General features: G+C 45.4%; 2 protein-coding genes across 3 annotated transcripts; one reads left to right on the plus strand and one right to left on the minus strand.

Moving 5' to 3' along the window:
* Nucleotides 1–2,331: 2,331 nt before the first annotated feature.
* Nucleotides 2,332–16,532, minus strand: LOC142099826 (cullin-associated NEDD8-dissociated protein 1-like). Of its 2 annotated transcripts, XM_075183722.1 has the most exons (14): nt 16,296–16,532; nt 13,199–13,342; nt 11,772–11,926; nt 11,448–11,571; nt 11,103–11,359; nt 10,205–10,447; nt 9,479–9,771; nt 8,433–8,574; nt 6,838–8,331; nt 5,616–5,711; nt 4,896–5,065; nt 4,493–4,657; nt 3,045–3,152; nt 2,332–2,879 (listed from the first exon to the last, which is right to left on the minus strand). In XM_075183722.1, exons 1-14 carry the CDS (start codon nt 16,361–16,363, stop codon nt 2,652–2,654), a joined length of 3,687 nt encoding a protein of 1,228 aa, XP_075039823.1. In that variant the 5' UTR covers nt 16,364–16,532; the 3' UTR covers nt 2,332–2,651. The 2 variants fall into 2 exon arrangements, with proteins under 2 accessions (XP_075039823.1, XP_075039824.1); XM_075183723.1 differs by lacking the exon at nt 3,045–3,152.
* A 2,491-nt stretch (nt 16,533–19,023) lies between these two features.
* SEC13 (SEC13 homolog, nuclear pore and COPII component) lies at nt 19,024–24,702 on the plus strand. The gene is made up of 9 exons (XM_075183740.1): nt 19,024–19,173; nt 19,502–19,546; nt 20,114–20,229; nt 20,421–20,572; nt 21,039–21,172; nt 21,345–21,478; nt 21,828–21,948; nt 22,028–22,174; nt 23,880–24,702. The coding sequence occupies exons 1-9, from the start codon at nt 19,171–19,173 to the stop codon at nt 23,988–23,990; spliced, it is 963 nt and encodes a 320-aa protein (XP_075039841.1). The 5' UTR covers nt 19,024–19,170; the 3' UTR covers nt 23,991–24,702.
* The last annotated feature ends 531 nt before the right edge of the window (nt 24,703–25,233 follow it).

Below are 25,233 nucleotides of genomic sequence, written 5' to 3' on the forward strand. Positions count from 1 at the left end.
GCTGAGACTCGTGTTTCTGTGTGTCTGGCGGTGGTGTGTGCCGGTGCGTGTGTCTGGTGGAGGCGTGTGCCGGTGCGTGTGTCTGGTGGAGGCGTGTGCCGGTGCGTGTGTCTGGTGGAGGCGTGTGCCGGTGCGTGTGTCTGGTGGAGGCGTGTGCCGGTGCGTGTGTCTGGCGGAGGCGTGTGCCGGTGCGTGTGTCTGGTGGAGGCGTGTGCCGGTGCGTGTGTCTGGTGGAGGCGTGTGCCGGTGCGTGTGTCTGGTGGAGGCGTGTGCCGGTGCGTGTGTCTGGTGGAGGCGTGTGCCGGTGCGTGTGTCTGGCGGTGGTGTGTGCCGGTGCGTGTGTCTGGTGGAGGCGTGTGCCGGTGCGTGTGTCTGGTGGAGGCGTGTGCCGGTGCGTGTGTCTGGTGGAGGCGTGTGCCGGTGCGTGTGTCTGGCGGAGGCGTGTGCCGGTGCGTGTGTCTGGCGGAGGCGTGTGCCGGTGCGTGTGTCTGGCGGAGGCGTGTGCCGGTGCGTGTGTCTGGCGGAGGCGTGTGCCGGTGCGTGTGTCTGGCGGAGGCGTGTGCCGGTGTGTGCATGTCTCTAATTTGTGATTTATCCTTCTAATGGTTTGTCAAGCAGTCATATCGGTTATTTTTCCTTTAGTCCCTTATGTTCACTTACGGGACCACACTAACGTCATGTCCCATTGTGTAAGGAAAAAATAGTTTGTGTTGCTCATAGTAATTAGATATAAATCCTCTGCAGCAATATTGTTTTCTCTCTGGTGTCTGATTTTAAAGAAAAATATATTTGGTTCCAATCTGGTTGCTGAAAGCAAAACAAACTTTTTTTTTTTTTCCACTGCTTTCCCTAAACATCTCCATTATCTGTCCTGGTCTTTGGGGAAAAAGTATAAAACGGGGTTCTAGACAAACGGCAAAACAACTAAGTGCTCAGTGTGTCGCATTAAAAGGTAAAATAAACCTCTTAGTACGCCGGTCAGAGTTGATGTGTAACGGATTTTGGTGCGTAATTAATGTAAGAGCCAAAATATCTGGCCTGCTTTGTACATCCTTCAGGGTGACACCAGCTTTATGGGTTTCTTATTATTCTGACTTGTGCTCAATCACACATCACCCTTTATTACAGTATTATACAGTCACTGTACTATAAACATGTTTTGTAGACGTTTGTTGTTTTTTTTTTTTACACAGTTCTAGCTATAGGAGAGTAATGACACAGATTTCTGATAAATGTAGGTATTGGGGGGTGTAATCTGTTGGAGTTTATATTTGAATACCACACTTTGTCAGTGCTGGATCTTTCTGCGCACATAAAACTATAATTAGATGGATCTACAAAGAAGAAACCACTGATGGGTCTGTAGACAGGGGCTGGCCGCTTCCTGGGCAGAGAACAGAGCGAGACCATGTATACCAGGCTGTGCTTGGCATGGGCTGGCTTCTGTAACCAGAGGAATGGCGCAATGGATCCAATTCTCATTTTCCATATGTTAATGCCCCCATTCCCCTCATGTCTTGTTTTCTCTCTAATCAGATTCATCTCACCCTCTGTCCGCGAGGCACCCTATAAATACAGATACGCTGGCACAGTAAGATCCTCGCCTGCTCTTTCATGCATCACTGAGGAATCTGGTTTTGGGCTTTTTCTATTAAATCATCATCTTGAAATACAGCTCACAAATCCTGTGCCCATATAAGAGCTTCTGTAGTGTATTTATATAGGTCTGGGGTGACTTAGAATATCTGTAAGTTTTAGTTTACTAATACACTAAAGTGATTACTCAGAACTAAATGCTTATAGTAATATATACAGTATGTGCATCACTTATGTATTATCTTACACTATAAGATTATGTTCCGGTAACTACGCTGAACCACCTGCAGAGAAATAACCAATTAATGGTAGTATTGATCATACACCTGTGGAGCAGCCTTGTATGAACCTAAGTAATGTGTCTGAGTCTACTGCAGGCTTGGCCAATCTGTGGCTCTCTGGGTGTTGTGAAACTACAAATCCCAGCATACCTTGCCAGTTATCTACTGGCAAAGCATGCTGGGACTTGTACTTTCAAAACACCTGGAGGGCCACAGATTGGTCAGGCTTTTGCTCTTCTGCTTCACTTGCTCAATAGAAACCCCTATCCTATACTGATGAGCCCTAATAAAGGAACAGCTTTCTGTATGTGGGATTATGTTTCATGCTATGAATGCCCGATGGATAAACAGCTGCTGTGTAAATATTGATCTCAGAAGTGATACCTCTTACAGCCAAGTTACCTGTTTGACGTTATCTCTTTACAGCCACCCTGAAATGATATAAACACCCAGATTTCACAAACTTAATTTATTTAGAGCCAGTGCAGCTACAGAGATGGGTCTGGTTCCTCTCTGCCTTTGACTGCACTCCTGTTTCTTTATCTCTATTTAAATAAGTATCCGCTATGCGGCGAAAGAGCGATGCAACATCTTATAAGTGGTGCTTAACGTTATAAGGACATCTTAATGAGAACGTGTTTATCGCCCCACTTCACAACGGGCGATGTTTGGTAGTTGGTTCATTTCGGCAGTTCCAGATTACGCCCAGTAACTTCCACCGAATGTCTCCTCTTTGGCTTCGTAGCAATAAACGATGGCAGTGATATCGGTCTCTTAGCTGATGTCCATGGTCTCTGCACTGCACATCGTTACCGAGTCTTTCTGGATGTTGTCAAACAAGGAGGAGAGTTCGGGGTTGGCTCTAATCTGCGTCAGGAACTCGGCCATGTGGCAGCTCTTCTCCACCTCCGGGATGGTCAGCAGAGCAGCGATGGTTCTCATGGCCGAACGCTTCAGCTCGTCCTGCTTTTCAAACTCCTGCTTCACCGAGCCGGCTTTGACCTAGGAACACAGAAGTGGCCGTCAGGTTGTTCTATCCACACACTTCACCTGATGATGATAAGAGCTATGACCTAGCAGAGGTGACCACTGTGACGTGTCTGCCCACAGCTGCATCGTGCATTAATCCTCCTCTGGGATTGTGCACGTATGATGACATATACATACTTTGGTGGTACAAGTGGCACGGAGGGGCTCGATGAGCTGGTCTAAGCGCTGGAGAACCGCACTGGGGCACAAGGTGCACAGACGTGTGAGGATAATGAAGTTAAGCATCTGCAAGAGATAAGGGAACATCGGAAACATTGGATATTATGTGGCTCAGTGGTTAGCACTTCTGCCTCACAGTGCTGGGGTCATGAGTTCAATTCCCAACCATGGCCTTATCTGTGTGGAGTTTGTATGTTCTCCATGTGTTTGCGTGGGTTTCCTCTGGGTGCTCCGGTTTCCTCCCACACTCCAAAAACATACTGGTAGGTTAATTGGCTGCTCTCAAAAATTGACCCTAGTCTCTCTCTCTGTCTGTGTGTGTGTGTGTGTTAGGGAATTTAGACTGTAAGCGCCAATGGGGCAGGGACTGATGTGAATGAGTTCTCTGTACAGCGCTGCAGAATCAGTGGCGCTATATAAATAAATGGTGATGATGCCAAACCCAGTCCTCAAGCTATCAACAGATCATGTTTTCAGGATTTCTGTCTCTAGGAACAGATGAGATTATTACTGACCCATCCAAATAGGTGAACTCACCTGTGCATGAATAAAGAAATGCTGAAAACATGACCTGTTGGTAGCTCCTGAGGCCCCTTTGCATTAATACGTTTCATGAGACTGTCGGTGTCTGAGCTTCAGCGTCTTCAACTGTGCAACACCCACGTTGCCCGACTCGTATACATGCTGCCCCACGGACTGGCATTTTATTTTTGTTTTTAGCGTATTTCAATCACATTAATGCTTCGTAACACTTTTAAGATGTATCCATTCACACAATTGGAAATATAAAGGAAAATGCTCATAAACTCCTTTAGAAAACACTACATACGGACATGGAAACAAGGAATATCTGGATTCCCTGGATACGATGACGGGGAAACAAAACCGATAGCAATTTTAAAAATTGAAAGTGAATGGTCTGGACACAGGCTTATCCCGATGACCATTTACTGCTTCCCAGAAGCTGTTTACAGCAGCCGTAGAGTGAAATGATATTGGAAAATGTTTGATGACTGCAAGTTGCGGATAAACACTTCTACACACGTATACAAGGTCACCAGAGCTGTAACGCCTCTACCCATCCCTGCACAGGGGCAAACACAGGATTTGTAGAGGGGGGTTTCCACACAGCCAGTGGGCGTGACCAGCATGCATGGGGGTGTGGCTATAATATTAGACAGTGCTTGGCTGCTCTCCAACTCTTCCTATCCCCATAATATACATGGGCAATGCCGCGTGCACTACTGTTAGGTGCACCCAGCTCTCCCTTTTCAAGCAGAGCTGTGTGAAGCGGGAGCAGGGTCCAGCCACCTCAATTATACAGTGCCCCAGGCTTGGAGAGGGGGTTCCAGGCACTAGGACCCCCCCTCGGCTTGCCTATGCCTGCAAGTGACCCTGACAAGTACCCTGATGTCGTAGTGATCTCTCAAGCCGTCCTCCACGTGGTTCAGATACTCGTAGATGTCCAGCTGGTCCAGACAGCTCTCCAGCAACGTGTACATACACTCGAACGCTGCTTTCCGGACGTCTAGTCCGTCATCTACTGTGTGTTTAAAGGGGCCCATCTCCACCTGACAACAGAACACAAGTAACTAGTCATAACGGTACGAAGATTACATACATTGCTTACATGTACAGGAGAGATTCAAAAATAAATAAATTCTTTAACAGTTTGAATTAGTTAATTTGCCCCATAATTGGGTCTCCCTTACCTACCGGCCAACATTAAGACCATATCAGTAGCAATCCAACATGGTGGCACTTAATAATAACCACATAATGGCACATTGGGTGTTATGGTCTCCTCACCTCTCGGATAAGCTCTCTCCGGACCTTCGTCTCGTTGTACATAGGGGGAAGAACGGTGCTCAGCAACTTCCTGACCAGAGACGGTTTGTTATGTGCCGCTGAATTAAACATGACCAACGCCACCCGCCGCACGTTGGGGTCTGGGTCCTGGAGGGGTTTTAAGAAGTCTCCTGGGTACGGGGCGGAGAAGAAATACACAGAAACATTTTAAGATTAGCGTCCCCTTTAGTGTCCGACTGAAGCACGCAGGGTCCTTTAGTAAATGCAATTACAAGGGTCAACTATAGAATTACAAATAGCATTTTACACAGTAAACCCATTTTATGTAATGAATACACAATAATCTACAAAATGGACTTATTTAATGAACGTGCAATATTAGAGGATTATAAAGTCACTTTTAACCATTTTAGACTCATTTACCACCGTAACTCATGGTCTATCCCAGTATAAATTGATGGAAAACTATTGAGCTAATTTTTTTTAATCTATTATCTGACATAAAAATATAATGACAAAATAAATAACAAAAAAAAAGGAAAGAAGGGTAGTGAATGATAGCTGCAGCTCTGCAAGAGCTATAAAACAATAATTATTAACAATCAAGTCAACAACACAAATCCTATAATGTTTTTGAGTTTTTTATGGGATAATTAGTTAATTGCAGTTTCCATAGAGTGGCCACTAGAGGTCAGTCTCGTGTCTGCTCCCCTCACTTACCTATGCAATTCTTCAGGAGGGAGTCAATGGCAGCAGGCTGGTCTGATATAGTAAACTTGATGGCAGTAACGACTGTGCTGCGGGTATGGGGGGAACCTGTAGAGGAGGAAGGAGGATCAGAGGATACGAATCTGCTATAATGTAACAAAGGGTCATTCATCTAGCAGACAGAACAACACAGTACAAGAAAATTCAAGGTGTTGTTTCAGGATCTGTTAACTAGACTGCAATTGGGTAGGTCCAGAGCCCTGAATACCCCTCCGGATCCCCCTCCTAATACCCTCTGCCTTCCTCATGCCTCCACGTCAGTATGTAAGAATAGATTTTTGCGGATATACATAAGGTATCAAACTCTTTGTGACAAGATGCAATTGTGGATTCACTGTGTTACAACATTATCTGTATTATACTTCACCTTATAATCTATTCACTTATTAAGTGTCTGCGTCCCCAAGAATGTGCCTGTATCCCATATATTCCTGTTCACTCTCCTGTGCTTCACCTTATACTGGTTTCTTTACCTGCAAGTCCCCTCCTCACTCACTCTCCTTCCACCACCAATGTATATTCCTGACTCCCCAGCGTTCTATTTTAGAATGCTGGCTGTACCTCACTATACAACGTCAGTGGTAGTGAGTTCAGCCTTCAATACGTGGTACATTCAGTAATAATTTAGCATGTAGTGTCCTTTATTTTCTTCTCGTGTCCACCAGAATCTGAATATTTCCCACCAGGCTCTGTCTCATCCTCCATGTTTTCCCGCCACCCCCCTCCCCCCCACATTGCTTCAGTTGCTTGCTGGTTTTGTCCTGTACCCCCTGGGTCCTATATCTCGTCATGTTCAGTCCAATAAACTAGTAAAGGCCTGCGCTATTCCACTCAGTGATCGAAGTGCAAGTTTAGAAGTGGTGGTGTGACATATCCCGTATACCCCCCACTTCCACCAATGATCACTGCACATATATATATATATATATATATATATATATAATGTAGGTGACTGTAATGTGATAGTGATACAATGTAGTAGTAGGAGAAGTGACTGGAATGTGATAGTGTTACAATGAAGGCAGTAGGAGAAGTGACGGTATGACATACCCCCTTATACCCCTACTACTTCAATCATACACCTCAGATCAAGGGTTTCTGACCAATGTTACTACTGTTACATCTACTTCCTCAGAAGGCCCCTCACACAACACATGTGGTGTCAGGAGATTACCTGACTTCATCTGTTTGCACAGTCTTGGCAGGAGCTGTGTAGGGTTCACTAGAGTCAGCTTCCCCAGACATTCCGCTACCACATTCCTGGTGCCTTCTTCTGCAGATTCACAGTGCTCAAGCAACAGTTTCCAGACGTCTTCCTGGTACGGTCTCAGCTCCTCGCTGGGCAGGGACGTGAGTGCTTCCTTCAGTGAGTGTAGCAGGAGATATTGTCTTCGAAGCTGGCCACCGATCTCATGCAGCAGGAAGGGCAGGAAATCTGCCGGACTTCCCACACAGGCGTTTCCTAGAGCATAGGAGGCCGCGGACTTCACCTCCTCGCTGGGGGATGCAAACGCCTCAAGGATCACGCTCTTCAACTCCTTCTGCTGGCTTCCCAGGCTCCTCTCGCGTCCAACCTCTGCCAACGTCAAGAAGGCTAGAACCTTCACAGAGTCTCCAACGCGGGCACTTTTGGCGTCTTGTATGAACTGGGTGATGGATGCGTTGGATTCCTTGGGGCAAGCGCTCGCCAGAGTGGCTACACACTTAGCCACGGAGTGGAAGGCTTGTTTATGAAGTACGGGTCCACCTGAGTAGACTGGCCCTGTGAGTTGTTTGAGGAGATCTGCATAGCCAAGGTGAGAAGTGTGGCTTGTAACTAGTGCTCGCAAGAAGGAAAGAATGGACGCCAGAGCACCTCCTTGGAGCAGAGGGGAGTGCACTAGCTGGAAAAGTTGAGGGAGGATGCGGCTGCTAAGTTTGGAGAGAGACGCAGGATGTGCAGACACCAGGGTGGTCAGAAAATCCACAGTCACTTGAGCCACATGCATGTCCGATTCAGCTAGGAGGGATGGAAGTTCTCCCAACAGAGGATCCAACATGGGTGGCTTTAAACAATCACTGTAATTCTTCACTAGCACCCCCAGGGCAGATACTGTCCCGAGCCTGAGGGCTCTCTGGTTTTTACGTAGGAAGGAAGCCAAAATGGGCAACGCGTCCTTCAACACCGGACGCAAGTCAATCTTGAGAGGAGATCCTGCAATGAGAGTGAGAACTTTGACTGCAGTGAGTCGAGTAATCTCGTTGCGGAGGCGTTCTAGGATGAGCTGGAGAGTGGGTGCCAGGTCACTGCCCAGATGGTTCCCAAGGTGACTGATTAAATGTCCCATGCAGGACAAAGCCCTCTCCTTCACCTCCTGATCTATATCTGTTGCCTGCAGCCTCTTCAGCGTGGCAGCGAACAGCTCTCTGGTGTAGGATAAGGAGTGAGAAGCTTGAGTCTGGTCTAGCAGGCAAATGACTTTGACCAGCTGTTGTCCTACCAGCAGAGCCTCCGAGGTGATCTTGTAGAAGGGATCAGAAATGCAGGTGACCACAGGGAGCAAGAGGGCTGGTAGGTGGGGCTGGAAGCACTCAGGAAGATGACTGCTGAGGATAACGTGCAAGAAGGTCAGAGTGTCCAAGCGCATATTGGAGCTGCTGGATTTATCAGTCAGCGAGAAAACAAGACCTATCGGTGAAGACAAAATCCATTAATAAAATATTTGGTTGAGGATTTAATTTCCCCCAATAAGAATTTCTATTGTATTTATTGGAAAGCAGAACTCGTACCTGGGACCAGCGCAGGTATGTGTTGGGAGAGGCAGCCTGGAAGTGCGCTGGTTAACTCTGTGAGTACCGCAAAGCAGCCCTGCCGCGACTTTGCACTCTTGTCTCGTAGGAGTTTGTGGAGGGACTTCATTACGGAAGGGACCTGTGAGTACAGTAACGGAAAAAAGACTGTCAACAAGAAGAGAAACACCAAATTGTCATATAGCCAAAAAGGAAACAGTGGGACAATGTGTAGTCATCAGTGGGTGTAGATTTCGGATGATTGGAGCTGGCCATTCCTCTGCCAACTAGTGCCCTTCTCAACGCCTACACAAACATAAGCTAGCCACTGATTGTGATATCGCAGCCAATATTGGACAATCGGTCTGATGTTTTACATGTGTGGATCCAAAGCGGCTATGATGTCAGATAATTATCGGTTATGGGGAAAAATTTGGTCAGAAGATAATCACTATCACATTAATAGGTTACAGTGAAGCTGGACGTGATCAAGCTGCTCAGCCCCAGATCTGAATGACGGGATCTCTTCCCATTTGGTTCCCCCAAGAGTGTGGAAATTATAAAGGATGATTGTTGCTCGACCATTGGATTGAGCAGCAAGATTGCCCAATATATATGCACTTTAGGAGCGCCCATACTTTGGTCATTTCAGGCTGATGTGGTAGATTGGAACTTCCTTGTTCAGGTTAACAAATGATGACATTCTTTCCCGCTATCTGTGTCATCGTCCAATAGGATCTGATTGGATCAGATTTAGATTGGACAAGATAGTTGTCTGGTTCAGATTGTCCTAGCTACAATGGCCACTTAATAATTAAAAATCATTAAAATAACTTAACATAATCATTCACAGTTTATAGTAGAAGAGACAAAAAATGTTATTTTAATCATGCTCATCATTAAATACTAATGAGATTAAAAAGTCATTTGGAACTTAGCAGTAAGAAAATTCACATTTCCTAAACTAACGGCAGATATTTTGCTGCCCCCAGACGTTGGATCAGCCGCCTCACTATAGACCTACCTCTGGGTGCACCCTCTCTCACCTGTTTCTGCAGAGCATTGAGTGAAGCGTCTCCTTTACCCGTGGTGTCCGCGCCCTGCCGCCAGTTCAGGGAGCACCGCGTCTGTCTCAGCAGAGCTATGTAAGCGGAGAAGATGTCCACTTTAACGTTCTCTTCCCGCTCTTTAAAGCGTAAAATGATGGCAGGAGCTGCGGTTCTGTAAAACTCGGAGAGGAGGTCTGGCCGGGCAGAGATCAGGGTCTCCAGGCACTTGGCCGCAGAGCGCCTGACTTTCCAGCTCATGTCATCGTCGTCGCTGTACTCCTCTTCACTCTCTGTGGAGACCAAACAGTCAATCGGGATCCCAATAATAATTGTACGAGCTGCGATTGTAGAAAAGCTATGCAAACAGCCCATAGATGGGGTGTTCAACTCCGGTCCCCCCATCCTGTTTTCAGGATTTCTGTATCTAGAAACAGGTGGGCTAACTACTGACCCAGCAAAATAGATTAACTCACCTGTTCATGATTAAAGAAATCCTGAAAACATGACCTGACTGGGGTTGAGCACCTTTTCCACAGAGCACTTCCATAAATGGTCGGAGGTCACATTCAGCCTATCAGAAGTTGGCTGTTATTTATATAATCGTCTCAGATTCTGCAGGGGGGGGGAGTGATGGATCTATACTGGTGTATTGGGGTGGACAGAAAACCTCCTAAAAGAGATTATCCACTTACATAGAAGGTGTGACTTGTATATTACACTGACCTTGTTCTTCCTCACTTTCTGTCTCCATCATCTCATCTTCTTCCTCGCTGTCATAGTTGTAGTTAGGATCGTAGGCAATGTACTTCAGGCACAGCTCGGTAATGACGGAGACGTGTGGTGAGATCTCCTTGGGGCAACGTCTGATGAAGGAATCCAAAGCTTGGAAACATTGTTCCTGCAACTCATCGTCTTCCACCTTACAGAACCCCAACACCAGGGGCAGAATGATCTCCAGGTGAGGACCTGGAGAGAGGAGAAGAGGTGAAGATTTGTGGGGGGTTAGGACTAGAATATTGAGGCTCGATAACCATGGGAGACTTTGTCCCAACAATAACACATCTACTGATATGACTGAATTCCATTTGTCCCTCAAGACTCTATTACTGCCCCCAATATCTCCATTCCATTACCACAAAGCCTACGGTCTAGAACCAACCATCACCATGACCCATCTGTATAAAAGAAACAGTCATTAAATGGACTAAGAGAGCAATTAAAAAATTACAATTGTTGAGAAGTTTTTGAGCAGCTGAAATTCTGCCAACCTAGTTCTGGCCCTTCCAGAAATCCAAGCCAGACCATTAACCTATTAGAACAGTTAATATTAGACTGGATAAGAATGTTTACAAAGAGAGACACATGTAGCTATACATTGGAGACTGCTGCATCTGGTCCTCCGCTGCTGTGAAGACCAGTGCGTCACTAGACAATCGGCCAGCAAACACTGGAATGCTCCACGACATTGTGAGATATGATCAACAAACAAAAACGTGTGATGGACTGTCACTGTTGTGTCACCATCTCAAGGTGTTTGTGGATCACCTATCTTCTGTCTGGACTGAGGAGCACCTTGTAATTGTAGTATATGAAGACTACATGAAAGGCGAGGTCTCCTTACCCAGTCTGTGCCCTGCTTGCCAGCTGACGGCAGCCAGACACTGGATGTAGGTCCTAGTGGTAGACGTCGATTCGTTCTTCTTCAGTTCCCCCACAAGATGCTCAACAAGTTCAGTGAAAAGGTTCCCGTTGCAAGTCTGTACCAGAAGTCCCAGGGCCAAGACCGCTCTCTTCCTCACAGCAAGCCGGGGGCTGGTGAGCTGGGGCAGGAGGCAGCTGAAGATGGAGGGGTGGAAAGAGAAGAGCGCCCCTCCTAATCTGTGAAGAAATAAAACAGCTGCTACATTGAGCAACGGCGACACCATAACATATATAAACACCAGCCGGCTACAGAGTATAATCTCACCTTCCTAACATGTCGGACAATATATCCAGTGCCTCCAATTGTACGGCTGCATCGTCCTGCTTCCCGATAGCACCGGTCAGCTGTCCTGTGATTTTTCTGCAAACATTGGCAGCCAACGCGGAGCCTGGACGGAAAGGAATTGTTGTATATTAAAAAGAAATTTATTTATCTAAAATCTGTATTGAATGATCATGTCATTGACTGTGGTGTTAATCATAAAAATAACTGTCCCATACGGTTTAAAACGGAAGTTGTGATTTATCAGTAGACCCCCTTATAGTCATGTCCAACTTCACCACACTTGACCCCGTTTCAGATGTCTACCTGAGCTTGCCACAGGAAGTTCGGATATAACAGTCTTTAGCCCAATGCTACAGATATCTCTCAGCTGTTCCTTCTCTGATAACATGTTACTGCACAGAGTGTCCACAATAGTCTCCACCTGATGGTCCTTCACCTTCCCCACTAGAGGGCCCAAGCTGGAATAAGAGAGAAGGAACCAAGGTTCAGATCCAGTGATAAAGGACTCTACATATGTAGTGGAGCAATAAGGGGTTATAAAACACAGCTTTAGAATTGTCCATCCGGCAACTCACAGTGGGCCCACAAAGAGTTTTTTGTTGCCCTCCGCCTTCATTTGAATATCTGAAATGATAAACTGTGGATTGGTGGAAAAGCTAAACTATGAATGGCTTATTGGGAGCTATGGAAGGATGTAACTCAGCCTTGAATAGGAAACTGTGAACTACTGATAGAAGGAGGTTTGATAGGAAGAGTGGATAGATGGAGCTCAGCTCAGTGTCAAAGTGTGAACAGATAGAGGTCAACAAAGAACTGATGATGGCAAACCGTGGCTGGGTGGTTGTCAAATGTAAATAAATGAAGCTCAGCTATGAATAGTTAGTAGTGAACCATGGTCACTAGTGAATGGATGCACTGAACTCTTTATTGGTGAGCTATGAATGAGTTGTTGTAAACAATGGATCAATCCCTTAATGGATAGCGGTGAACTACGAAAAGAAGGCGGTAGGATAAAACTGGGCACTGGTGAACTGTGTATACATGGAGATCACTTGTCTATAGAAGATGGTCATCTGGATGGAGGTAAACTGTGACTGGGTGGTGGTCAACTGGAAGAATGGAGGTCAACTGTGAATGGCTGGTGGTCAACTGGATGGAGGTCAACTGTGAATGGGTGGTGGTCAACTGGATGGAGGTCAACTGTGAATAGGTGGTGGTCAACTGGATGGAGGTCAACTGTGAATAGGTGGTGGTCAACTGGATGAATGGAGGTCAACTGTGAATAGGTGGTTGTCAACTGGGTGGAGGTCATCTGTGACTAGGTGGTGGTCAACTGGATGAATGGAGGTCAGCTGTGAATAGGTGGTGGTCAACTGGATGGAGGTCAACTGTGAATAGGTGGTAGTCAACTTGATGGAGGGTCAACTGTGAATAGGTGATAGTCAAAGATATATGGATGGAGTTCAGGTGTGAACAGGTGGCAGTGAAGATGTGGATGCATGGAGGTGACAGGTGAATGGACGGTGGTGAACTGTTGATGGGTGAAGAAGATCTGAGTGGAGGGAGGTCAACAGTGAATGTGCAATGGGAACTGGGCAGTAAGCTACAGGTAGTGTTGAAACATTAATGGAGGATTGAAGAGTAGAGCTGTGGAAAGATATAAATCCTGATTTGTTGCTGGATGGAACAAATGAACAGTGGAAGCCGCTGGACCCCACCACCTCTCTCACCACTTTACCGCCAAGTTCTGCACCTCTCCGTTCCTGTCCTCCAGCAGTTTTAGAAGCATCTTCACCACTCTCCTCTCACTGTCCTCATCCAGCTTGATGGAGTCCTTCTGCAGCTCCACCATTAGATCGTTGGTGGCCATGAACCTTTCACATGAGAAGAAGAACACACGATAAACCCATTTCATCTGTACAACAGGATACTAAGATGTTTACCTGGTAATATAGGCCTGTACTCCCCTGCAGAACATTATATACAGATTGCAATAACAAACGAGTTGTACATTAGATTTGTGCTAAATATTAAGCTGAAACAACATAATGTAAAATTCACGTTTATCTTGTAAAATGGATCTGGGACAGGGGTACTCTCTGCAGATCTCCTAAGTGGGTACTAAACTAATTATACTATATTTTTTAGCCTTATGCTGCGGTTCCTCTAACCACTGTGGTGGTCTCACGGGGGAGATCTTCCTTTCACTGTCCCTCCATCGACTGGTAGAACGTCATCGGCTACTTGGGCACCACTGGTCTAGACAGTATCGCGCTGAACCTGCATTGATGCATCGATCCAGCAACAAAATGCACCTGGGAAATATTTTCATATGTTGATAACTATGCAATGGAGAGACCCCTCTGCAAGATGCACTTAGACTGAGCAAAAGGATTAATAAATGTAATGTCAGAGCACCGCTGATCACTACCACCGATGTGGGGTACAAACACAGCTGTTTTGCACGCCTAAAATCTCTGCAGACTCTCGTTAACTTAGGAACATGTTCAAATACATGTAGGCTCTATACATGGAAGATTATCAGAACATCTAGACCCACAAAATGTCATTTTTCTGCAGTAGCAATTGACCCTGGGAGCAATAATAAGTGTAAAAAGTAAAGGGAGTACTCAGTAAATCTACAAAATAGGAAATATATTTACATATTTACAGCAGAAGTTGCTATATGCAAAACTGTAATGCAAAGAAACCCAGGTGGACATACACAAAACAACATCTGCATTTTGGTTAAGTCGATAAGATTATGACAACATACAACAGCCACTTATGCTACGTAAGATACTTGGCTTCTGGAGACTAAGCAGCGTAATTACCATTTTAAAAGAAAGGGGGCAGTGGTTGCCCCTGCGACAACATATTTCAAGCTGTTCTGAGCTTGAGTAATGCAAACAATGCAGTTTATGTAACTTTACACGGATGGATCCCGGCTGGGAAACCATCCCAGTGACTGGGTCAGAATGGAACAGGTGCGGATAGTTACAGGGCGAGGAACACAACAGAGTATGAGATGTGCTGCCTTTATAAGGGAGCCCTGCACACTTATATTAATGATTAATATGTGTAACAGAAGAGATGACCTTTACCTGCTCAGTATTGGAAGACTTTAAAGTGTATCCATTGCATGCACAAAGAAAAAGGTGAATTTACTAGGATGTTGCCTGGATACCGGGGGTGTGTACAGTATTTATCTCCTTGCAAAAGGACTTAATTTTCCACATTCTCTGAGGTGGCCACGATCCTGGACTTTCCATCTAAAGCATTTTGTACAGGTTCACGTCATACAGCAAAGCACATTTACAAGCACATTTTGAACAATTTAATAAAAATGTTCAAATGCACAAAGTGAAACAAGTAATAAAGCGTACCTCCCAACATCTGAATAACCAGCATCGGGACAGGGGGCGTGGCCACATCATAATGGGGGCGTGACCAGACCCAAGGGGAGTTTCTAGCGCTTTGAAGCGCTAGGCTGCCCAGAACTCTCCTCCCCTACAAATCAGCATTGCAGTGCGTGTGGCACCATGCAGGACCAGCAGTGAATGAGACATACCTCCCAAATTTCCGACCCACCACACAAAATTGTCCCGATCGGGATGGCGGGACACAACCCTCCAGCTGGGGCATTTGGGAGGTACGAATAAAGACAGTCCTGACGTCTACTCCCTCTCATAACTCATTTAAGGAATAAATGAAGCAAAACATGGCAGTATTTTAGGACAAAAATGTTGAAAAAGTTTAAATTAACAAAGGGGGTGGGGCTAAAGTGTTCATGGGCGGGACTTTCAAGTGACATTCGCACAGTTTCCAACATGCACATTTTCTGAATCTGCAAACTCTTAAAAATTGGCGCATCCCCCTTTTAAGTGGGCATTTCCTAGGACCAAAAAGGGGGCCAACACCTTGAAATGAGGATAAATAGGTGAATTTGCACAAATTAAAAGTTGGTGCAGTTGTAAGTGCGTGCACATGGGTAAATGGGGGGGCTGCTGTGCGTGTAGCGGCTTTGCTGAGCTTGTATTTTTTCAAGCATTACTTTTTATTTTATAAGGGACCCGCGGAGGAGCAGGCGTGTTAGTCTGGCCCCAAAAAATATCAGAATACTCAGTGTACTTAGATCTGCGCCGGACCCGCGCATGCACAGAGAAGTCCCTCGCTCTGTTCATTTGATAGCAGAGCAGGGGACGGGAGACTAAAGCGGCATCGAGGGACCCTTACCTAAATTTTGCTAAGGGCACGGTGATAAATAGTTCCGCCCTAGTGTGCATATACAGGGCCACCAAGAGAAATATTTGGGTCCCGGTACAGCAACTTCTTTGGGTCTCTTCCATAGCCACTAAAAGAGGCGGGGGATCACCTTCCACTACACAAGCAGCCAGGGATCCCCAGCAAGTCTGGGCCCAGGGGCCGCCATCCTCCCTCCCAGCGTCCCTGTATATATACTCTTTTGAACGCTGCAGTTTTACACACACTTGTTAAAAAAAAACTCCGAACACATAGGAAGGGATTTAATAAACTAGTGTGTCAAAACTCTATGTAAACTCCATATCCAGTCTTTCCAGAGGTTATACTACTGCTGAAATTCCAATGGTTACTATGCACCAGTGCTAAAGACGACGTTTAATGGCTGTGGCAGAGATCTCCCATCTGACGTGTCCCTAAATAGCAAATTCTTAATTCAGTCCTCAGGGTGGAGTTCTCGTTACAATACGCTATTAACCGTTTCATTTCCAGATGGCTCAGCTAAGAGGGAGCAGTGACCCCGTGTCCCACACCTGTTCCTGTAACTCCAAATGTCCCCCCTCTCACCTGAAGTCCTTGTCATTGGACGTCATCTTCTCCAGCAGACTGGAGATATGATAGGTGACGTTGCTCATTTTGTCAGCAGTCCTGCAGCCACTCTGTGTAGGAGAGAAAACGGGCTGTAAGGAAGAGATTAGCTGCTCCTTGTGACCCCCAGACAGGGAGACTATGGCGAAAGCAGTGACATCCAAGAGGGTGGGGGTCTCCCTCTTTAGAAGTCGCTGGAAAACCTGACACTGCACTGGATATAAATAGACAATGAGTGTCCCAGGAAAGACCTCTGCTGGTCGCCAGCCTGTAATACAATGGCAGATTGCAGTGTAAATATATATTCAAATATATGCAGTGGGAGCTTTACAGACATATTACAGAATGCCATAAGGAGAAAACGTAGAAATGTAAAAACAAAGAGCGTTAGATTTTCAAAAGGATGGATGGTCTCACACAGAAGCAGGAAGCTTGGGCTCTCTAGTCGCTGCAGAACTACAAGTTCCAGCAGGCCTGCTAGCTAGAGGTATAGGCTGACAGGTGTAGTTCCACAACAGAACAGCTGAAGGGCCACTGGCTACCAAACAAATGCTCTTTTGCTTATTATTGTCCTTTATAGCGACCACATATTCTGCAGCGCTGTACAATGAGAGAGAACAATTTGAACATATCATAAATAACAAGACAGTAACAAGCAATGGGACAAAAGACGTGAGGGGGCTGCTTGCTGAAACTTTACAATCTGAGGACGTTATGCAGATAAAGCATAGTCTTTTATCCAGATATATATTATTTTTATTCTCTATAATCACTCTGGCCATACACACTTTCTTCTATGCTGTTTCCATGAATTCACCCCTTGGGCATAAGCCATCTTTATTTCAAGACTGCTACAATGGGGGTATATTTACTAACCTACGGGCTTGAAAAAATGGAAATGTTGCCTATAGCAACCAATCAGATTCTAGCTTTCATTTAGTTATTGCATTCTACCAAATGACAGCTAGAATCTGATTGGTTGCTATAGGCAACATCTCCACTTTTTCAAACCTTGCAGTTTAGTAAATATACCCCGATGAGTCAGATCTGCACCTTGTAGCCCAGTGATAGAGCCAGGGACCGGTGAGAGACGCTGCAGACGTTAGAAGTGAGCCCATTGCTGGGGTGAACGGTGGCCTCTCTGGGACTTGTCAGGGTGACATCTGTAGAGAAGTTTATCTTTTTTCTATCCTACTCGACTTTGTACAGTTATCAGATAACAGACTGGTTTACACTGCAGGAATCGAATTGTTTACTTTCCAGGCATGTAAATGACAGGTCTACTCCTTACACTAGCCACCAGAATTGCTATATGTTCTGTATACCAGCCACCATGATATTTAGCCTGTTTTTATAGAAGCTACTAGGAATAGTAGTCCACCAAGACTGGGATCTGCTGTCTGTATTAGCCATCAGATTGGAGTTTGTATTGTATACTAGCTATCAGATTAGGACGTGCATTGCATACTAGCCACTAGACTGGGGTGTACTTTGCATACTAGCCACTAGATTGGGGTGTGCTTTGTATACCAGCCATCAGATTGAGGGGTGCTTTGTATACTAGCCACTAGATTAGGGTGTGCTTTGTATACTAGCCACTAGATTGGGGTGTGCTTTGTATACTAGCCACTAGATTGCAGTGTGCTTTGTATACTAGCCACTAGATTGGGGGTGTGCTTTGTATACTAGCCACTAGATTGGGGTGTGCTTTGTATACTAGCCACTAGATTGGGGTGTGCTTTGTATACTAGCCACTAGATTGGGGTGTGCTTTGTATACTAGCCACTAGATTAGGGTGTGCTTTGTATACTAGCCACTAGATTGCAGTGTGCTTTGTATACTAGCCACTAGATTGGGGTGTGCTTTGTATACTAGCCACTAGATTGGGGTGTGCTTTGTATACTAGCCACTAGATTGGGGTGTGCTTTGTATACTAGCCACTAGATTAGGGTGTGCTTTGTATACTAGCCACTAGATTGCAGTGTGCTTTGTATACTAGCCACTAGATTGCAGTGTGCTTTGTATACTAGCCACTAGATTGGGGTGTGCTTTGTATACTAGCCACTAGATTGGGGTGTGCTTTGTATACTAGCCACTAGATTGGGGTGTGCTTTGTATACTAGCCACTAGATTGGGGTGTGCTTTGTATACCAGCCATCAGATCGGGGTGTGCTTTGTATACTAGCCACTAGATTGGGGTGTGCTTTATATACTAGCCACCAGATTGAAGTGTGCATTTTATACTAGCCATCAGATTATGGTGTGCTTTGTGTGCTAGCCATCAGATTGGGGTGTGCTTTGTATACTAGCTACTAAATTAGGATGTACTTATTATACTAACTAACCATCAGATTGAGTTGTGCTTTGTGTACTAGCCGTCAGATTGTGCGTGCTTTGTATATTGGCCATCAGATTGGGCTATGCTTGCCTCATCCACACAAAACTATGTCTGTCAAATTGTGTAATGCATGGATATATAATACTGTATATTTATGGATTTGATATGATAAATGCTTCCATGATGTCCCTGACTTTCCTTCGCCTTGTCCATACAGTATATAGTCCCCATCTATGTGTTTATGATGTTAATATATATAATAATGACATGAAGAGAATAGGAGGGAATAGGAGGGAAGGGGAAATATTTGGTATAACCTGTCATGTAGACGGAACCTTTGTCGCCGATCTTCTGTTCCCCCCGGGGCGGAAGCAGCGCTGCTCCACCGGAAGTGCTGGTTGTCTGACTCTACAGGAGCCGCCGGGAGCTGCCACGTCTGTCTGCGGGAGAGAGAGAAGCGTCTGAGCGGGGCCCAGACCGAGCTACACGGCGGAGAGACCCCCAGGAACAGCCGCCATGGTCAGTGCTCCGGGTCCGCCATCATCTCCTTCCCCAGAGCCCTGTGCAGAGCCCCAGCCTCATCTACCTGGGGGCAGGGACCATGATGGGCGTTGTTGTTGTTGTCTTCCTGTCCTGTGCTATAATAATAATTATCTATATATATATATATATATATATATATATATATATATATAGCTATGTGCAGTTTAATGCACCAACAGGATAAGTAGGAGAAGCAGGCTATAATCAGACCTTTAAGGCTAAGTCTGACCAGAATGTACTTTATTCATTTTTATTTTTGCTATTACTGAGTGCAACCTATGTGACTTTTCTGTCTATATCACAGGTATCTGTAATAAACACCGTGGACACCTCACACGAGGACATGATTGTAAGTAGTAAAACTGACACTTTTATCTGTTCTCATTTCTCTACATAACTCTGTTGCTCTTAGAGAGTTGTTTTTTTTTATTAGTGCTTAAATATTACTAAGAATCATTATGTCTCTCTTGCATATTTAACAAACCTGGCATGCAGTAGGTACTTTGGTGGGGGGGGACTACAAATGCCAGCATGCATAGTCTGTACTGTATGATGACACCCTTTTAAAGATCATTCGGTTTCTTGTCGCTGATGTTCGGTGTACCAGAGGGACTTGCGCAGTGTAGTCAGTGACGGCGGTTAGGGGGCTCGCTGCTTTATATGTACACTTGATGTCTTTCTATGTACACTTGATGTTTTTCTTTCTGCTGTGTTCTTCAATAGGCTTTTTGACAGGGAGTCCACAGATCTTCTCTTTATCATAAATATATATATACATAATACACATATACAGTATCTATATGTTTACATGTTTGTGAAGTTATTAGAAACCGGTGTTGTAGGTTTGGGGGCGCGTTGCATGTAGATAAGATCAGGGCTTTTTCTTCTGTCTATAATTACTGTCTGTTGTCCCTAGCATGACGCTCAGATGGATTATTATGGCACACGTCTTGCCACATGCTCCTCTGACAGATCGGTGAAGATCTTTGACGTAAAGAACGGAGGACAGATGCTGATAGCTGATCTGCGGGGGTAAGTGTGTGTGTGTGTGACTCGTTTCCATAAGTCATGGTTTAGCAAAGAACAGTCTATTGTAAATTACCCCAAAACAAATGCTGCTTCCATGTAGACCCTACGTTGCTGGCATCACTCACAACATAGGAGCCCCAGAAACTGCATTACAGAATACGTCCATATTCTTAATATATGACTTTATGTTTCAGACATGAGGGACCCGTTTGGCAGGTGGCCTGGGCGCACCCTATGTATGGCAATGTTCTGGCATCTTGCTCTTATGACAGGAAAGTTATCATCTGGAAAGAAGAAAATGGGACTTGGGAGAAGACATACGAATACACCGGCCATGACTCTTCAGGTAATGGGCCTTGTCTGACTACCAGCAACAACATCTGTGTGAGAGCCCAACATTTACATCAAGGACTGTATCCGTATCTATTAGCATCACTGCTAGAGTAGGAAACTGCCCAGAACCTCCATTGTTATCTTATTCTAGCCAACACTGAGCCAATGATTAGAGGGAGGAGCTGTAACCTTGTTCACTGAAGCACTTTCTCCTCCCCTAAGCAATCAAGCTGGTAAGGTAGGAGGGGTGTGATTAATGTGACACCTAGGTGGATGGACTCGGGACCTGTCCAATAAGGAGCTGCAGTCAGTACACACCTACCATCCTCAGCAGTTTCATTTGCCCATTTGAAGACCAGCAGTGAATAGATGCAGTTGATACCCACTTTAAAACTTTGCTTCTGAGAGAGGTTACTTGTGATAAAATAGTTTAATGATGATTGAATGCAGCCCCATACACTGCCTGTTCTCTGTTGCAGTGAACTCCGTGTGCTGGGCCCCCCATGACTTTGGACTGATGTTGGCGTGTGGCAGCTCAGATGGAGCCATATCTCTGCTCACATACACGGGAGATGGTCCCTGGGATGTTAAAAAGATCAGCAACGCGCACACGGTGAGCCCAGAAACGCCTGTCTAGGGGATCTGGGAGGTTTTCAGCCACTCTTGTTAAGTAAATTATTGCGACCATAAGTACGCATATACAGGAGATACATTATTGCGGGGAATCTCATCTTGTGGGTTCCGGTTGGTAATTTTGTTTCTCCGTTTATTCTTGATACACTTAGATCGGGTGTAATGCTGTCAGCTGGGCTCCTTCCGTGGTCCCCGGCAGTCTGGTGGATCAGCCTTCTGGGCAGAGGCCCAACTACATCAAGAGATTCGTCTCCGGCGGCTGTGACAACCTTGTAAAAATCTGGAGGTAAGTCCGAGAGCTGTCCCAGCAATATCTAACTCCTACGACATCTACCTGGGATCCTGACCAGTGGGCTGTGGGTGATGCTGAATTTATCTTCCTCCCTGTCAAACAAAATTATATCTGTCATGCAAGAGCCTCCGGTGTGTAAATATATTGAGTATTGAGATTCTGCTTTTGTGATGTCTGTTCAGATCTCAACCAGTGGCCTGATAACCTCTTCAAGGACTGAAATCTACCGGCTAACATGTTTAATATAATTATAGTAACATGATTGATTCAGATGGTGTTACGTTTATATTTTAGCAGTAGTGTAAAACAAGAATGTTGATGAATCCGCTGGCTGTGGTTACAGGGAGGACGACGGACAGTGGAAAGAAGATCAGAAGCTGGAGGCACACAGTGACTGGGTGCGGGATGTGGCTTGGGCGCCCTCTATTGGTCTCCCTACAAGCACCATCGCCAGCTGCTCTCAGGTACACACAGACAGGCGATGAGTCAAGTCGTCACCGCCATATAGCGTCGCAGGTATAACCCACCGACGTGTTCTTACAGGACGGCAGAGTTTACATCTGGACGTGTGATGATCCGGCCAGTAACAACTGGAACCCGAAACTTCTGCACAAATTTAATGATGTCGTCTGGCACGTCAGCTGGTCCATCACGGCGAACATCCTGGCGGTGTCTGGGGGCGATAACAAGGTGCGTGTCCTGCTTACCGCGGCGTCCTGCTGCCATCGTCATCCTCATACAGTGTTCTCTATTATAGGGAATGTTGTGTGTTCCGACTAGATCAGTGTTGGCTAACCTGTGACTCTCCAGGTGTTTATGAAACTACAAGTCCCAGCATGCTTTGCCAATATATAGCAGCTTATTTCTGGACGGGTATGCTGGGACTTGTAGTTTCACAACACCTGGAGTGTCACAGGTGAGCCAACACTGGACTAGATCATCAGCCCAGAGCTACATGTTCGATCGTCCCAGAATTGCAGCGTCTAGTCTATTACAACTATTCCTCCTTCTAGTCTTTATTCAGCCATCATTATCCATTTAGTACAGGAAGCAGCGCATGAAGGTGGCTTAGACAAGGTGCACAATCTGGGTACATTTTCTTTGACTATATGTTTTACTTTTATGTGTATTTATCAGAATATAGAAAAGGTAGAACATATACATGAAGTGGGTACAAGGATGTAAAGTTATAATGCTGTAATCTCCTTTTTTCTTTTTTTTTGGTGGGACACGTCTGCACTTACACCCTTTTTGAATTGCTATGGATTATATTTGGTTGTCTTGTTGAATCTAGGACATTTGACTATTGGTATATTCGGAAAGTATATTAAATAAAGGACAGGCTTCTAAGATCGGGATATAATATCTATATCTTTTATTTATATGGTGCCACAAAGGGTCTGTAGCACCGTACGTAGAGCATAGGACAAGACAGAACATACAGGGCAGTATAAACACACAGTGCAAATAAAACTACTCGGCTGAGGACAGGTGCGCAGGGCAAAGAGGTATCGGTGGATTCTAGAACACTTAGAAGGGAAGAAGGAGAGGTGGGGAGTGAGTTAAAGCTGAGCCTGTGCACAGCTGTGTGGGCGGACTAACAGGATGAGAGGGAGTGATGGTGATGGGAAGGCCAGGGCGAAGAGGAGAACCAAGGACAGGAACCAAGTCCAGTGGGGGGAAAGTGAGGCTGGGGAGCTGAAGGCAGAGGTCACAGGAAGAGAAGGATACGTGGATTAGAGAGCCCTGCTCGCGGGAGCTTACAATCTAATGAGAAGGGGTAGGAAACACAAAGAGGGGAGTCAGAGTAAGGGGACTAGAAATCAGAAGGGAGAGATGAGCAAGAGCGGACAACAGAGGAGTTAGAGAGGGCTTTGTAGGGGAAGGTGAGGAGCTGGAAGAGGATTCTGTAACAAAGGGGGATCCAGTGCTTGCTTGATAGAGAGGGGAGGCAGATGTAGGCCGTCGGGAGAGGAAGATTAGTCGGGCTGCGGCATGGAGTATGGACTGAAGAGGAATGAGACGGAGGAGGTTGCAGTAACCAAGACGGGAGATTATCGGAGAACGGATGAGCGTTTTGGTGACATCAGTGGGTAGGAAGCGTGTGATATGTTCTGTTGGGTTGATCCCTTCAAACGCGGCTGTTTAATTACACCCCGTGGAGGCAGAAGCCAAGATTCATGAGAATTCGACCTTCAGTTCACTAAGAACCAGTGACGTGACTGAGGCCCAAATTGAATTGTATTCAGCCTGTACCTCCATGGTGCCGCTGTAACCTGCAGTCAGATGTGATTGTTGTTTATTGTCTCAGCCTATAATATGGCCGCCTCCGCTGTGTACGGTCAACCTGGCCTTTTCCCTCTGCTGTTTTAAGACCTTCTTGTCCTGCCTGCAGGTGACCCTGTGGAAGGAGTCGGTGGACGGACAGTGGGCGTTGATCAGCGATGTAAACAAGGGACAAGGCGCTGTGTCGGCGGTGACAGACGGACAACAGAACGAGCAGTGACCTCTCTCTGGTGACTCCAGACGATGAACGTCCTACGAGCGGTCAGCAGAGGGGCCCTTCCCACCAGGACAGTTTGCACATGATCGTTACTAACTCCTCCCCCTGCGACACAGCGCTCTGACACCAGAAATGTGGGATTTTATGATTTCTGAGCAGTTTGCTGTTTTGTTCCTAATCATTGTGACAAACGGAGCAGCTTCTTGGGAAATTAAAAGTTAAATCGTTTATACATAAAGTTAGTGGTTATTTGATTAACTGGTTATATGCAAACATAACGAATCTTAAAGGAGCTTATTGCTTTAAATGTCCCTATCTCTGAGATAATGTAACTATAAGGTGTATAGTGCGCCCGGAGACTTAGCGGAAGCCGCCATTTTGCAGGCTGAATTTTTTGAGGTGTTTCCTAGCTCTAGTAATGGGTATATGATGACCTAATTCATAGTTTACACCAATATGATTTTATACATGTTCTGCCATTACTAGTAAATGAAAATAACATTTGGTAATCCCAGGACGCGGCTTTCCTGCAATCTATGGGGACGTTCCAGTGCAGATTAGACTCCAGTTCACAACGATGTACAAAGTACATCCCTCACCGATATTACTAATGATGACCATTTTAGCAGTTTACCCTGTTTGTGCCTCAGCAATTTTTTGTTTAATTATTGGAGGGGAAAAACTTGTTGGAATAAAATATAAAGTTATTATAATACTACCAGTGTTGGTGGCTTGAAAATGACAGATGTACGTGTGACCTTTTGTGATTTTCCTGGTCAGGTGCGACTTTTACCTACGTTCTAGAGATTTAGCTGAAGTACAAATGTGCCCCCTGTAGGGTAAGAGAGGGTACTGCACTGCATTAAAAATTGGATTCAGAACCAAACAAGAGGTAATAAAATGTATGCCATATTTTCCCGTTAGATACATACTAGTGAAATGTAACTACGTTTGAATGTACACAACAATTTTTAAATCCTATTTTGAAGATTCTATTTTTTATTTAGTTTATGTATCGTAAATTCTACTTCATCATTTATTTATATAGTGTCACTGATTCCGCAGCGCTGTACAGAGAACTCATTTACATCAGTCCCTGCCCCATTGGAGCTTACAGTCTAAATTCCCCTAACACACACACAGACACACACACGTCAATTTTGATAGCAGCCAATTAACCTACCAGTATGTTTTTGGAGTGTGGGAGGAAACCCATGCAAACACAGGGAGAACATACAAACTCCAC

The sequence above is a fragment of the Mixophyes fleayi genome, chromosome 8 (genome assembly GCF_038048845.1).
Source record: "Mixophyes fleayi isolate aMixFle1 chromosome 8, aMixFle1.hap1, whole genome shotgun sequence".
NCBI classification, from domain to species: domain Eukaryota; kingdom Metazoa; phylum Chordata; class Amphibia; order Anura; family Limnodynastidae; genus Mixophyes; species Mixophyes fleayi.